The 13,674-nt window shown below is 31.5% G+C and overlaps 2 protein-coding genes across 2 annotated transcripts; one reads left to right on the top strand and one right to left on the bottom strand.

Moving 5' to 3' along the window:
* Positions 1–6,078, bottom strand: LOC123668240 (arginine-hydroxylase NDUFAF5, mitochondrial). Its single transcript, XM_045602014.1, has 6 exons — positions 5,647–6,078; positions 4,156–4,307; positions 2,969–3,076; positions 1,888–2,033; positions 612–795; positions 1–246 (listed from the first exon to the last, which is right to left on the bottom strand). Exons 1-6 carry the CDS (start codon positions 5,954–5,956, stop codon positions 49–51), a joined length of 1,098 nt encoding a protein of 365 aa, XP_045457970.1. The 5' UTR covers positions 5,957–6,078; the 3' UTR covers positions 1–48.
* Positions 6,079–6,825: 747 nt separating this feature from the next.
* On the top strand, positions 6,826–8,826 carry LOC123668242 (small integral membrane protein 12). Its single transcript, XM_045602016.1, has 3 exons — positions 6,826–7,037; positions 7,174–7,303; positions 8,633–8,826. The coding sequence occupies exons 2-3, from the start codon at positions 7,174–7,176 to the stop codon at positions 8,758–8,760; spliced, it is 258 nt and encodes an 85-aa protein (XP_045457972.1). The 5' UTR covers positions 6,826–7,037; the 3' UTR covers positions 8,761–8,826.
* The last annotated feature ends 4,848 nt before the right edge of the window (positions 8,827–13,674 follow it).

The raw sequence follows: 13,674 nt of genomic DNA, 5'->3' as shown, positions 1-13,674 counted from the left end.
TTAATTTTTATATTTTTTAATAAATAAAACACAACAAATTCTATCTATTTATTTCTTATCATCATCTGTAAGTTCAATAGTTTTCGTTTCTTTTATAATTTCGTCAATTTTGTGCAAATCCTTTAATGACACCTCTCCGCTGCCTCTTTCCATCGGTCTCGGTTGGGTAGGGTCTGGTTTCCAGCCGAGAAAATTTATAATTTGGAAGGTAGCTGGAACACCACGTGATTTACGGTCTGGAATTTCCTGCAATTATTATTTAATGTCGATATGAATTGCTGTTATATGTAATTAAATTGTTAAGTTATTCTGTTTGATAAATTAAACAATATGATTAAATATATTAAAATGGCTTCTTATTATTATTTACAAGATATTGATTCATTCAGCCTACACTCCATAGTTAGGCAATACGCCTCTTTCTAGCCGTAGAAGAGAAGAGTCGGAGCTCAATTCCCACACTACTACAATGCTCGTTTGAATAAAAAAATAGGGGTCGACAACGCGCTTGCTGTTTTTAAAAGCGTAAATAGCCTATGGTATCCAATTCCCATCACATATACCGTACGCTTGTTTGCCACAAAAAAAAAACAGTACATAAATCTGACTACCTTTCCATACATCTCATCATAAATCGCCGCGGCAGCAAATTGCGTATCGCGCGATAATCGCACCGGGCGATTGTAAGCTGCATTGGCCTCGCCCAATGCTCGTAGATCCTCCATGACATGCCAAGCGCTTGGAAACCATATAGATAGAGAGTCTACATCTACCGTCTGTAGGGTGAAGCCAGCCCTGGAGACCAAAAAACTTTGGTTAGTCTTTTTGTACCCGGTTCATATATTTAAAAGACGGTTTGTTTGACAGTGTGTATTATCTTATCTGTGCAGTGCACATGTTTGAAATAATTTTTTTGTGAGTCTGTCATATTATATTGTAACATCAAGGCAGTAAAATATTTTTTGGAAATAACTGGTTTTACTAGAAAAACATTTAAATTTCGAACTCGACACGTTCTAAATTTAACAGTTATTGGTAAAAGAAGAACCGTTTTTTGGAACCGGGATTAAGTCATCACAATGGCATCAATTTTTTTTATAAAACTTATATGCTTCCCAAACCTATATTTTTACATTGTAGCAAAAACTTTATAATAGCGCCCTCTATGTCCAGCGATAGATATAAGTTAATTGAAAATTCACGTAAGTACGAGTTCGAAAGGAAATAAATGAACACTGGTCTACCATTATTATAATACTTCAAGTCTTCAACCACTACTTGTACCGTATGTGGTAAGTTATGACATGTAATAATAATATCTTCATAATTTTTATTTTATCAAAATACTGGTAAAATAATAACCCCATTTCCTTTATCCCCTATCTATCTTAGCGACACGTACGCCATATTGAGACGTTAGAGTAAGTCAGGTGTGCAACTGCGATTTGATTGATCAAAAGGTGGGGCTAAGCTGGCAGCGATAACTCACTTTGTGCTTAACGCGAATAATATTCAGTATATGACCAATTGACGCTTTAGGAGTATGAGGAACATAGTGATTGAATTCCTCATCAACCAATGAAAAGGGAGGATCCTCCAGCCAGACGAAAGTTGTGTCTGGCGGGCTACTGGCCCAACGGTTATTGTCGGGATTTTGTATATATACTTAATCACTTTGAAAACTCTGATAGCGCGATGTAGCATACGTCAGTTTTTCTCTAACTACGTAGTTTGTAGTCGTTCGTATTTCGCGCGATAGATGTCGCCACAACGCCATATAATTTTTTACGTCACAAAAAAGTAGGATCAAATTTATATTATTATTGGATATTTTTTATACAACAGAGCTCAGTTAACAATCATTATTGAAATAAATAAATTACTTACGCATTAAGCAACCCTCCTATATCCCGTATCCGGGTGAAAGGTGATATGTGCGGGTAAACACCCCCTAAACGTTCACTTTCAGCCAACTGTAATGACTGACGTAGCTCCATCAGCGTATCACCACCGAACACACAAGCAATAAATACCTGAAAATATAAATAAATATCTTTAACACACACGAACACAATCGTCTATGCCTAAAGTAAGCAACTTAATACTTGCGTTGTAGGTAACAGCTGCTATAGCCAAATATTTTTAATTAATACAAATATTACACCCAGACTCAGGCGGGAATCGAACCTGCAACCTGCGGAACAGAATACAGCGCCACTAAAAACAGCGCCAACGGGCTAGTCAAATGTTTTCTTATATACTTGATTACGCGTTTTTCCCTTTTAAATATAGCCTATGAGACTCAGTGATAACATAGCATTCTTTCAAACTAGTTCGCCGTTTTTGAGTTTATCTAACAAAAATAGCCAATAATACAAAAAAGAATTATGTGGTTTTATGAAATCACGATGCAAGCGAAACTTTAGTGAATAAAAACATTTACATTAATATACACATATCAAAACACACAATCACCGCGGATTACTTGCACAAATAAGTGAGAATATAAATGCTACACGGTCAGCTGATGCGAGCGATGGGCGCCGCCATATTGATCTTGGCCGCTCTGCCAAGCGCATTTCACTTTATCCCTACTCCGCAGTTACCGTGTCGCGTCGTACGACATGCGATAGATGAATGAAAAATTTTGTGGCGAAAGAATAAAAATTATATAAGAATATTTGTAAGGATATACCGATTTTGATTTATTTTATATTCGAAAGCAGGTGCTTTTAGTGTGATTACATTTAAGTATGAACGTGATCTGACAATTAATTTCTGAATTATCCCTAAAACTGTGTTGTGTACTATACTTGTTGATATTAATTGAAGTCTTTTTTTTTTGAGAACAAACTTTTTTTTTAGTTAATTGTAAAACATAAATAGATATACGCCTGTTTCTACTTACAATTTTATAGATCCAAGTTGTCCAATATAAACTATTTTTATTTATTCAAAACACACTTACTCCATCTGGTTTTAGGCAACGCATCACTTTATCAAAACACCCCGGTAGATCATTGACCCAGTGCAGTGCAAGTGAGGACACAAACAAATCGACACTTTCCTCAGGAAACTGGAAAAAATACAACAAAAACTTGAAAAGTAAATATTATTTAAGAAAAATAAACTTAAAGTATTTACGAATGTGTTCAAGGATAATTTCTTTAGATTTGGTAAGATATACCTAGACACCCCCCTTACGTGAGATTGACGCTGAATATAATAAAGATTAACGGGAAATAATAAACTATTAAAGTATAATATAGTTATAGTATTTCTTTAAATTAAATAAATTCAAAGCAAAAATTAAATGATTTTAATAGCCATGAGATTTATTTTAGCGGGCATAATGAACACTCAAAATAATTTCTTTTAATATTTTATATTTTTGAAGTTGATGTGAGGGTTCCAATAACCTCCCCTCGGTTTAAATGATATTTGGTGAGATTTCATTGGAAGAGGAGAAGTCAATTTCCCGAAAAGAAGTCATTCAAATCCCCATTTCTATCGATTATTTTTTTCCTTTTTTTTCTAATTGTACTCATGATTTTTTATTTCCAGCCAGTTCATTTTTTTTATTATTATGTCGGTAAAATCGGAAAATATCTATACTAATATTATAAAGAGGTAAAGTTTATAACTTTGTTTGTATGTAGGGGGTAATCTTCGTAAATACTGATCCGATCATGAAAATTCTTTCACTAACAGAAAGCTACACTATTCAGGAGTGACATAGGCTATATTTTATTATAATTGAAAAAAAAATCAGTATATTAAGAAAAATATTAAAATATAATATCAAAATGGTAAATAAACTAGCGCCATCTATCGCTATTAGAAAACAATTTATTAGACTTTCGACGTTATTTAGTCTTATTTTAGTCTGTCGACGACGTTTTCTCGATTTTTGATAGATGGCGTTGGAGCAACATATTATTTATTTAAGTGCTATAAAAATTTATGCAAGTGTTCCGTGGTATTTGTGTTTTTTGATCTATATTAATGAAAATGTTTTTATTCACTAAAGTTTCACTTTAATCGTGGTTTCATAAAACCACACAGTTATTTTTAATCATTATCTATATTCATCTTTTTAAACATCTAATTCTATAACATAGAATCAAACCATATTATTTTACCTTGACCACTTACATCAAAGTTCTCTTCGTCTACAAGTACTCTTTCAACTTCCACACCATCCTCAACAATAGCTTTATCCAAGTGTGTTTGTGAAGAGTCACATATTATGACTTTTTCTACACTATCTGGGAGAAAATGGCGGGAAACATAGCCACGGCCAGCACCTGTTACACATATGAACAATGTATAATTTATATGTTTGCAGAATAGTTTATTTAAATTATTTTAAGTATTTGAAGATTATATGTATACTACACACAGACATTATAAAGCGGAAAGGTATATTTGTAATTTTTTTTTAATTTTAATGAAAAACTATGACAGAAAACTTTGTTATAAGTAAATGTAAAGATGTGTGGATTCAGTAATGTTGGCTTTAAACATATTTACAGTTTTATAAAAGACTAACGACCTCCGTCCGTCCATATTTTTTTACACAATAAGTAATCTCCAACGTATAATATACTAAAATCTTTTCCAAAACACTCTGCATCTTATGGTATAAGTATTATTCTGATTGGTTAAGTAGTTTTCGCAGTATAACCAAACAAAGGAACCGGCTCTCCATTTATTAGAATTTTCTGAGTACAATCTACATTTGAAATAGGAGGTAGCTACAGATTAACAATAAGTACTAAAATTAATTAAAGAATTATTGAATAATATAAAATGAAGATACAAAAGTGCTTTTACTTTGCTAAATAAGATTTTAATTTTAAGTTTCTATAGGTTTATCGTGTACTAATAAAGTATATCTTGCACATAAGATACTGATTTTAGTCCTAAAGTCCTCCTGTGACTACCGTTGCTTTAAAGTATCCAAAACGCTTGGCATATATAAAAAACCTAAGAAACCGTGATAAAATCTGAGAAAGTTGTTTTGTTACAGTAATAGGAATTTTTAATAGGAGTATCACTAGATAAAACAGATGCAACTTAAAGATTCACTAGATACAATTATAAATATAATCTAACGGATGAAGTTGTTTTACCATGTAAAATAATTTACTTTTCAATCAGCTACTAGTGAAAGAGGCCATTAAAAAAAAGGAATCCACAATTTTGGAGTTCATTAATTACGAACATAAAAAAAGAGTTAAATAATAAAATTTGTTACATGAAAAAATATAATGTATGTTTAATGAATTTTCCAATTTCAATCATAAGTATTTAATATAGGGGACATCCTGACACAGGTAAAACACTTACTTAAAAGAATGTTCCAACAACAGTTTCATATTATATAAGCGTTTATAAACATAAATAAATTTTATTTATTATTTTTTTATAGGTATGCATGTAAAGTAACTGTAAGTGTTCCTGTTCAGGTGTGCTGGAAGAAATCTCTTCTAGGGATAAGCTCACCTTTATAGATACATACATGAGTATCAATGATGAATATTTGTATACAATTAAGTATGTACTTAAAATAAATTGTTCAATAAATAATTATTATAATCTCTGCAAATATTACCACTTATCTTATTAACTTTATTAACATACCAAGTTCTACAGCTGTCTTAAATGTTCTTTTTATATCAAATATTCTGTCAGCAGTTCTCCATCCCACTTCTTCTTTTATATACTCTGAGAGATGATATTTATCGCTTTGAGCTGCTCTATTTTTTTGCAATATTTTAGCTTTCCTATCAAAGATATTCATAGTTCTATAAACTGAGCTAGCGGTTTTCTTTTTCGGAATATTTGTACTTTGGTATCTAACGCATCCATTATTAGACACATTTTTAAGTGATTGAAAAGTTTTAGATTTACATATTCGTAATACAGGACACAACAATCGATTTTGAGCCATTATAGAACTTTTATATACTATTTGACATTATATGAAATAGAATATTACTAAATATCATATTTTCAGGTTATATAAACAGAATAACAGCTGAGCTGCTGGGGTAGTTTGACAGTACTTCTAACACTATTGCTATTATTTATTTACAAATAAAATTTTGTAAGCAGAAAAGTACAAAAAATGAAATACCTATCTGTAAAGAAATAAATGATATAATATGTAATATGTATTTACGCGAAGGTTTAATGTGTAAAAACATAAATAAAATTTAGTATTAATTTCTAAAGAAACAACATCATAAAATCGAGTGGTATTTAAACAATCATTTTATAGATACTAAAGATCTGTTTCACCAGATATGGATAACGCTATTTAATGGATAACAGTATCCGACAGTAAAAAGATTTGATTAAATTCTTTCTTACCATCGAATTCTACTATATGTATAAGATATTTCTGTTTGCATATATTATATTTTAAAGTTCAATCACAATCACATCAGCCTATATCAGTCCATACTGGACATAGGCCTCCACAAGTTCGAGCCAAAAATGGCGTGAATCAAGTGCTTTGCCCATAGTCACCATTTTAAAGTTGTAGTTTATGAATTGAAGAGGAACAGGTCCTACTGGCCTATTTTATATTCCGCTCTCAAAGTATATTTGTATCGTCATCCGTCAAATAGGTTATCCGCAACTGGTGAAACAGGCCCTAAATATAGTGATTGAATACATATTATCCACCAACTTACACTGGAAGAGCATGGCGGATAAACTCGAAACGTTTTCTTATAAGGATTAAAGGAGAAAAAGTCAACCGAACGTTTACAGCCCGATTTACTACATCCAATTTCCAATAAATCTTTAATATTATTTAAACTTGCAACATTCAATATTAAAATTAAGCTATCAGCTGTTAGACTGTTACAGTGTTTTTCTTATTATCGGATAAATACCTATTTAGAATTAGTAGGTAATCAACTTACGTGCATATTTAATATTAAAACATACACGTGCTCGTTAAATAAATAAATGTTTTAAATTTCTGTCTTAATCATAAATACTGAATCACATAACATTAAAAAGTAAGTATTGATAAGATTCAAACATTTTTAGCAGTGTTATCATATTATGTAAAGATTTGAATATAAAGATTATATTTAAAAGCATTAAAAACTGTAATTATTTTATTTATGACATCCTTTTGATGGGTTTCTTTAGATGTGGCCAATAATAATGCAGTTTCTGCGTTCAAATGCTCCATATATAACCTTGCCGATTGCGGCGGTTGTCGGCGTTGTGGGGTACAATTTAGAAAGCCTTTTATCAGACAAATATACTCCCTATAATAGTAAGTATTTTAAAACATTTTTTTGTCTTTTTCTCGTAATGATATTCCAAATTGCTAATTAAAGCAGTTGTGGTTCTAGAGGTCTAACTTATTAAATACAATTATTTTAATTACCTCAGGAATTACAGTAACATGGGCTCATCATGCACTAATAGAAAATAATTATACTCAAACATCCCAAAGATTATTTATTACTATTATTTTAGGAATTTATAGAGCCATTGCCCAAAAATTGGTAATAACCCGCGGAATTGAAACATTTTGACGTCGTTAATCTCAGTATTGGATACAATAATATAATTTCTATTATTGAAATTTAATAGAACAACCCTTGTCGTAAGGGGATAAGGAGAAACAATTTTTGATATATATTATGTGTATAAAATTATTAATCTTTATAATTTTGTTGAATACTAGAACAGATTTTTATTCCATTTGTATCTCTATTAATCGATAAAAAAAATTAAAGTTACGAATATTTTTCAAATAAGTACAATTTTAAAAGTGATATTTTTCTTAGAAAACTAAGAAATTTTCTATCTTCATCAAAGTAAACTTACATCATTAAGGAATACAAAAAAAATATTAATTAAAAGATGTAATCATTTCATATTACCACTGTTGAACATAGGCCTCTACAAGTTCGCGCCAAAAATGACGCAAACTCATGTGTTTTGCCCATAGTCACCAAAAAATATTGATTAATTAATAAATACTTATGTTCTGCAAGAGTGTGACTTCCTAAGTACTAAAGCGCTTATAGGGAGATTCCATTTCATGAAGGTTTTTATTTTATTTATTATTAATGATAAATAAGACGCTGTTTTTAACCGACTTCAAAAAAAGGAGGAGGTTACTCAAATCGACGATATATATTATGTATGTTCGGGATAACTCTGTTGTTTATGAACCGATTTTGATAATTCTTTTTTTTGTTGGAAAGGAGATATCCCTAGTTACTTACCATGATAAGGAAACCAGGATCTGATGATGGGATCCCAGAGAAATCGAGGGAAACTCTCGAAAATCCGCATAGCCTTTTTACTGGGTGTACCGATTTTGATGATTTTTAATTTAATCGAAAGCCGATGTTTATCATGTGGTCACATTTAAATATAATCAAGATCTGATTACAGCTTTTGGAGTATTCTTTGATAATGCGTATTTACTTGACTATTTTTTCGTCTACCTACGTTGTATTACTTGTCGATATAACTGAAGTCGGTTTTTCTTCGTTTGCCTGCAAACACAATTATAAATTAATTTAAATTAATTAATAAGACAGTGTTACATTTAATAACTAATACTACTAATATTTTTAATTTTCAGAACCAGTACAAGACCAAAGAGATGAAAGATTAGAAGAACAACTGCTTCAAGACCCAACAAACGTCAAAAAATTAAAATACCAAGAAAATGTCCTCGGAAAGAATGTTTCTCCATCGTTACAGAACTAGTCACACATATATCTTAGATTAATTTATTGTTGAATATTTGTTACGAAAATAAAGTTTAAAAAAGAACTTTTAGGATGTATGTATGCACTCTTTGCCTAGTATACACTAAAAGTTAAGTCTTCAATGGTTTTTTTTTTTTTATTCTCATATGGGCCAGTTTCATCAGTTGAGGGGAAAGTTTATTGTGCACAATTGCATATAAATTAATAAACATAAACTTTTAGATTCACACTAGCTGCTGCCCGCGACCTCGTGTGCGTGAACGCTATACAGCATCAAAAATACCTACAATTATACCTTTTAAAATAACATTCATTTACCCGTTTCCTCTTTACATTTCATATCTACAGAAAAACCTCATAGATGGCGCTGCTTTAAAATTGTCTTGTCTACTTATATTCATTTACTTATGTTTATCGGCTTACTTATATTGCGTGATTTTTATAGTGTGAAGCTAGCTTATATAACATGGTTATTAACATAATAACAACAAAATTCAAATATGCGTCGTTAGATTACACGTTCTTACAGAATTCACTGCTCGTTCCCGGTAGATGATAGCATGATAATATGTAGCCTATTTGTTGATCCGACTTCTTAATAATATTCGTGCCAAATTTGAAGGAAATCCATGGGGTACTTTTTGAGTTTATCCCGGACATACATACAGACAAAAATTCTAAAAACTATATTTTTGGCTTCGGTATCGATTGTAGATCACACCCCAAGTATTCTTTTCCTACCATTTTATTATATGTATAGATTTTCAAATAAAAATATGTCATATAGTGGAACTCGAAGATAAAAATGAATAATATACAAAGCTTTTATATGTTAGATATCGTCATCCATCAAACAGTTATCTACGACCGGTGAAACAGGTCCTAATTGTACTTAAATGCAAGTATATTAGCAAAGTATGTTAGCAATATTTAGATTTTGTTGTAAAAAATTGGAATAATGAAAAAATAATGCAATGAATCAATAAATCTTGCATGAGGATATATTTATCGGTTTGCTAGATAGTACTATAAAATTATTTAAAATAAAAATAATATCGTCGATATCATTAAAAATCAGAATATTTATTTGTAAATAAATATGTATTAATATAAAAGTTATTTTATTTTAAACCTTTATAGTGAGAATGAAAAAATCTAAGGAAATTAGTTCAAATCATATATCTATCCATTTATTTATATTGTAGTTAATTACATAATGTAAAAAAAGCAACATTTAAAATTTGCAAGTTTACTTTTTAAGTCAACTGGACTAAAAGTAAGATACAAAGAGTAATATAAGCATACGGGTAAGATAATATCACAGATTAGGATAATATTTCAAAATGTAAGGCATCGTTTCTAGTACCAGTATATAAGTGTATAATCTATGGTTTCTAGTGTGGAGGGCAGAGGGAAGGAGAATCATCTCATATGGGAGAAAAGTTGAAAAAGTGTCTCGCTGACCGCTATATGCTATAAATTAATAGTCGGCGCGGTGAACGGATCTTTGACGTGTACTTCACTCGGCGGCGGCGCGAGTGCACTTCGTGAAGATATGCATGAAGAATACGTGCAAGTTAGCTTGAAGACTTCTGTGCATGTGATTGCTGGTGCATCCGCTTGCATGGTGTGCTGTGCTATTTTTCAACAGTTCTTTTCAGAGCTAACAATCTTGTTTCACAAACATTAAAACAGCTCTTTTCAGAGCTATGTACTTTCTGTTTCACGAACGCGTCAATGTATCTTGGTAACGGTAATGGTTAAGGTTATGAACGGTGAAGGTATTTTTAAGGTAAAGGTATCGGTAAGGTTAAATGGTAAAGGTATCGGTATCAGGTAAGTTATCTTGTAGTACCTCATTACCTCGTAGCCTCATTGAATTACTATTACTACTTAAGTAATAATAGTTCGATGTGGTAGGTAGCCACAGTCCTAAAACCTTCCACAATAGCGCTGGTGTAGACAGTTTATACACAGTAATGTAGTAATTAGCATAGAGCAACACGGAGGGGAGTGGCCATTGCGTTTGTTACCGATACAAAACTTTCTGTCATTTTTTGCGGGGGGAAATTACACACATGCACACTTTATCTAATTCCCACACAAAAATAATCGTCTGTTACTACGAAACTCACACATACTAAATTAAAATCACACTTACATTTTTCACACACACATAGATATATTCTGTGTTATTACAGTATAATGACACGCCGCAACTACACTGAAAAGTTGCTAACAGCCGTGGTTGTAACAACTGTCGATATGCATTATCGATAAATTCAACTAATCTGTTAGGGAAATAATGTTTTTAAAGTGATACAAAGGTAAGATATATTATATTATAAAAATAGACTTAATTTATTATATACTACAAATCAAACATCTTCATGTAAAATAAACGATTATTTAGATTTGATTGTTTGTTTGTTAGCATTGAATAGGCTCCGAAACTATTGGACCGATTCAAAAAATTATTTCATCGTTGAGAAGCTACACTATCCTTGAGCGACATAGGTTATACTATATTTTTAAAAATATTAGGGATCTTTACTAAAACTCCAATAATGTAACCCAAGGGATAAAAAAATATCCTAAAAAATTCCTTACATTGCGTGCGCTGCAAAAACTAATGATAATAGAAATATATAATGTAGTAAGACTTTGTAGAACACATCATTATCTACAATAATTGTATTTGCTCGCAAACGAAAAAAAAAAAAAAACTGACTTCAATTACATCGACAAGTAATACAATATATGTAATATATACGCGTTTTCAAAGGTTACTCAAAAAGTTGTTATCAGATCTCGATAAAATTTAAGCGCAACCACATGATAAACATCAGCTTTCTATTAAATTAAAAATCATCAAAATTGGACCACCCAGTCAAAAGTTCTGAAGTAACATACATAAAAAAATACACTCGAATTGAGACCCGCCTCCCTTTTTGGAAGACGGTTAAAAGTGTCGCGACAGCATATGTCTATTATAATTATGTCACAATACGTTTTGTGCAACGTTGTTGTGCCAAACAATGCCAGTCTACAATAAACGATTTAAAATTAACCCACATTTTGAGGAGTTGATGATGTACACTGTGATGTCAACGAATCAGGAATAGGGAGCGTAGCACTAATGGCATCGTAAGATGATAGCCTGTCATCTGCTAGATTTAATGATTTGTTGATGACTCTGAAAGGATGGACATTGTTAATTTTTGATTACCTTGTACATGAGACAAAAAAAAAACTTATGGGACAAAAACAGTGTGGCGTTAGTGTTGGTTTGGTGCCCTCGACTAATCCTTCTATTGTTCGCCAACACTTGAAAGTTAGTGGTATTGATATGATCTGAACAAATTACACTATTTTTTGTGGGCGTCCAGGTTAATCTGTTATTACCATTTTTTTCCATGTATCCCTTAAATTGGGATTTTTAGAAAACCTGCCAAATTTTTATATAAAACATTATGGTGGAAGTTCACATTAAGTAATTCTAGTTAAATGTATTAATACTCATAATACGTGTATTATATTTAATTTAATGCAATTTTATTATATTACTATGTTTATTAAAAAAAGCTAGCAATATAATATTTTAAATAAATCAAAATCTCAAAAATGTTATCTCCCCTTTTGCCTCTGCCGTTTTTATCGATAACCATCTACAAACAAACCGGTAACAACACTATCGCTCGGCGACTGTGACTTCTCGGAAATAGACTCCGATCAGTTGCTCGACCGATCCGCATATTGTATGCGGGCGAGCGGCCTGTGTTTGTAAACAAATCGAGTCAACACGAACGATAATATTTGTATTTTTTAAGTTTAAAAAAGGTTTAAAAGAAGTATACAAGTAATAATGTGATTAAAAAATACTTACGTATGAAAGGTAACGCCATGTTTTAGTAAATTTGACGTGGCAGATCTTTTTTTGCAGCAAAAAACAGAACAATTTGGCATTTTTTGAAGGACGTTGATTCAATCGCGCAACTAGATTTAGTCTAGTGGTCAGTGCGGCTGCAACTAGTTTTATTGTTTGCATATGGCCATTTGGCCTTATACCTTGACAGAGGGGAACGCCTGTACATGGCTACTCCCCTCCGTGTTGCTCTTTGAGTAATTAGGTATAATCTTAAAGAATTATTATAAGAAAACGTGCACCTAGAGTGATTTTTTTCCGTAAACTGTGTACGCTTATTGATTTATTAACATTTAATTGAAAGTAAAACAATATTTTTAAAAACAAAAAAAAAAATAGTAATAAGGGTGGAAAAGTTCTTACCAAAAAAAAAACTACTGATTTGTAATTACTGATTTTAGTTTCTTAAAACTAAACTTAAATAATTCCTAGCGAACATCACTTCAGCCTGTAATATCCCACTGCTGGGCATAGGCCTCTTTCCTCATGTAATAGAAGGATCAAAGCTTAATCCACCACGCTGTTGCAATGCGGGTTGGCGGATATATTCCCTACTATGAGTAACGATCGCTATCAGGTGTACTTACATGATAACAACCCCGACAGACGGCTTAGCGCACATCACTTTTAAAGAATTAAAGTTTACTCTAGAATTTTCATAATTTTACTAAAATGGAATATTTAATATGTAGCAAAATGATATTTTTTTTTACTTGCAACTAAAACGATGTCAATGTTAAAAAGTTATCGCTGTCATTAACTTCAGAGAAAAAAAACCAACGCGCTTCGCTTCTCTTTTGGAATTTATGGTACTGTAACAAGGCTCGCTTTTGTGTTTCACTTCGGAAAAGTTTTAAAATTTCGGATACAATCATGTCAACAATGCGTTAATTGCTCCGACAATTGCAGTATTATAAATTTAAGAGTGGTTACATGGAGAGAATTATAAGAATTACGGATCAATATCGGAGTCATTGAGATGTCTCC

Source organism: Melitaea cinxia, chromosome 30 (genome assembly GCF_905220565.1).
Source record: "Melitaea cinxia chromosome 30, ilMelCinx1.1, whole genome shotgun sequence".
NCBI classification, from domain to species: Eukaryota; Metazoa; Arthropoda; class Insecta; order Lepidoptera; family Nymphalidae; genus Melitaea; species Melitaea cinxia.
Note: the sequence above shows the minus strand (reverse complement) of the source record. Positions and strands in the feature narration are given on the sequence as shown.

Bases quoted from the DNA above. Each gene is read 5' to 3' on its own strand.
- LOC123668242 (XM_045602016.1), top strand. From the start codon at position 7,174: ATGTGGCCAATAATAATGCAGTTTCTGCGTTCAAATGCTCCATATATA. The intron at 7,304-8,632 runs GTAAGTATTTTA...TTTAATTTTCAG, and splicing joins CAAATATACTCCCTATAATA to AACCAGTACAAGACCAAAGA.
- LOC123668240 (XM_045602014.1), bottom strand. From the start codon at position 5,956: ATGGCTCAAAATCGATTGTTGTGTCCTGTATTACGAATATGTAAATCT. The intron at 4,308-5,646 runs GTATGTTAATAA...TATGTGTAACAG, and splicing joins TAAGACAGCTGTAGAACTTG to GTGCTGGCCGTGGCTATGTT. The intron at 796-1,887 runs GTAAGTAATTTA...TTTGGTCTCCAG, and splicing joins ATAGGAGGGTTGCTTAATGC to GGCTGGCTTCACCCTACAGA.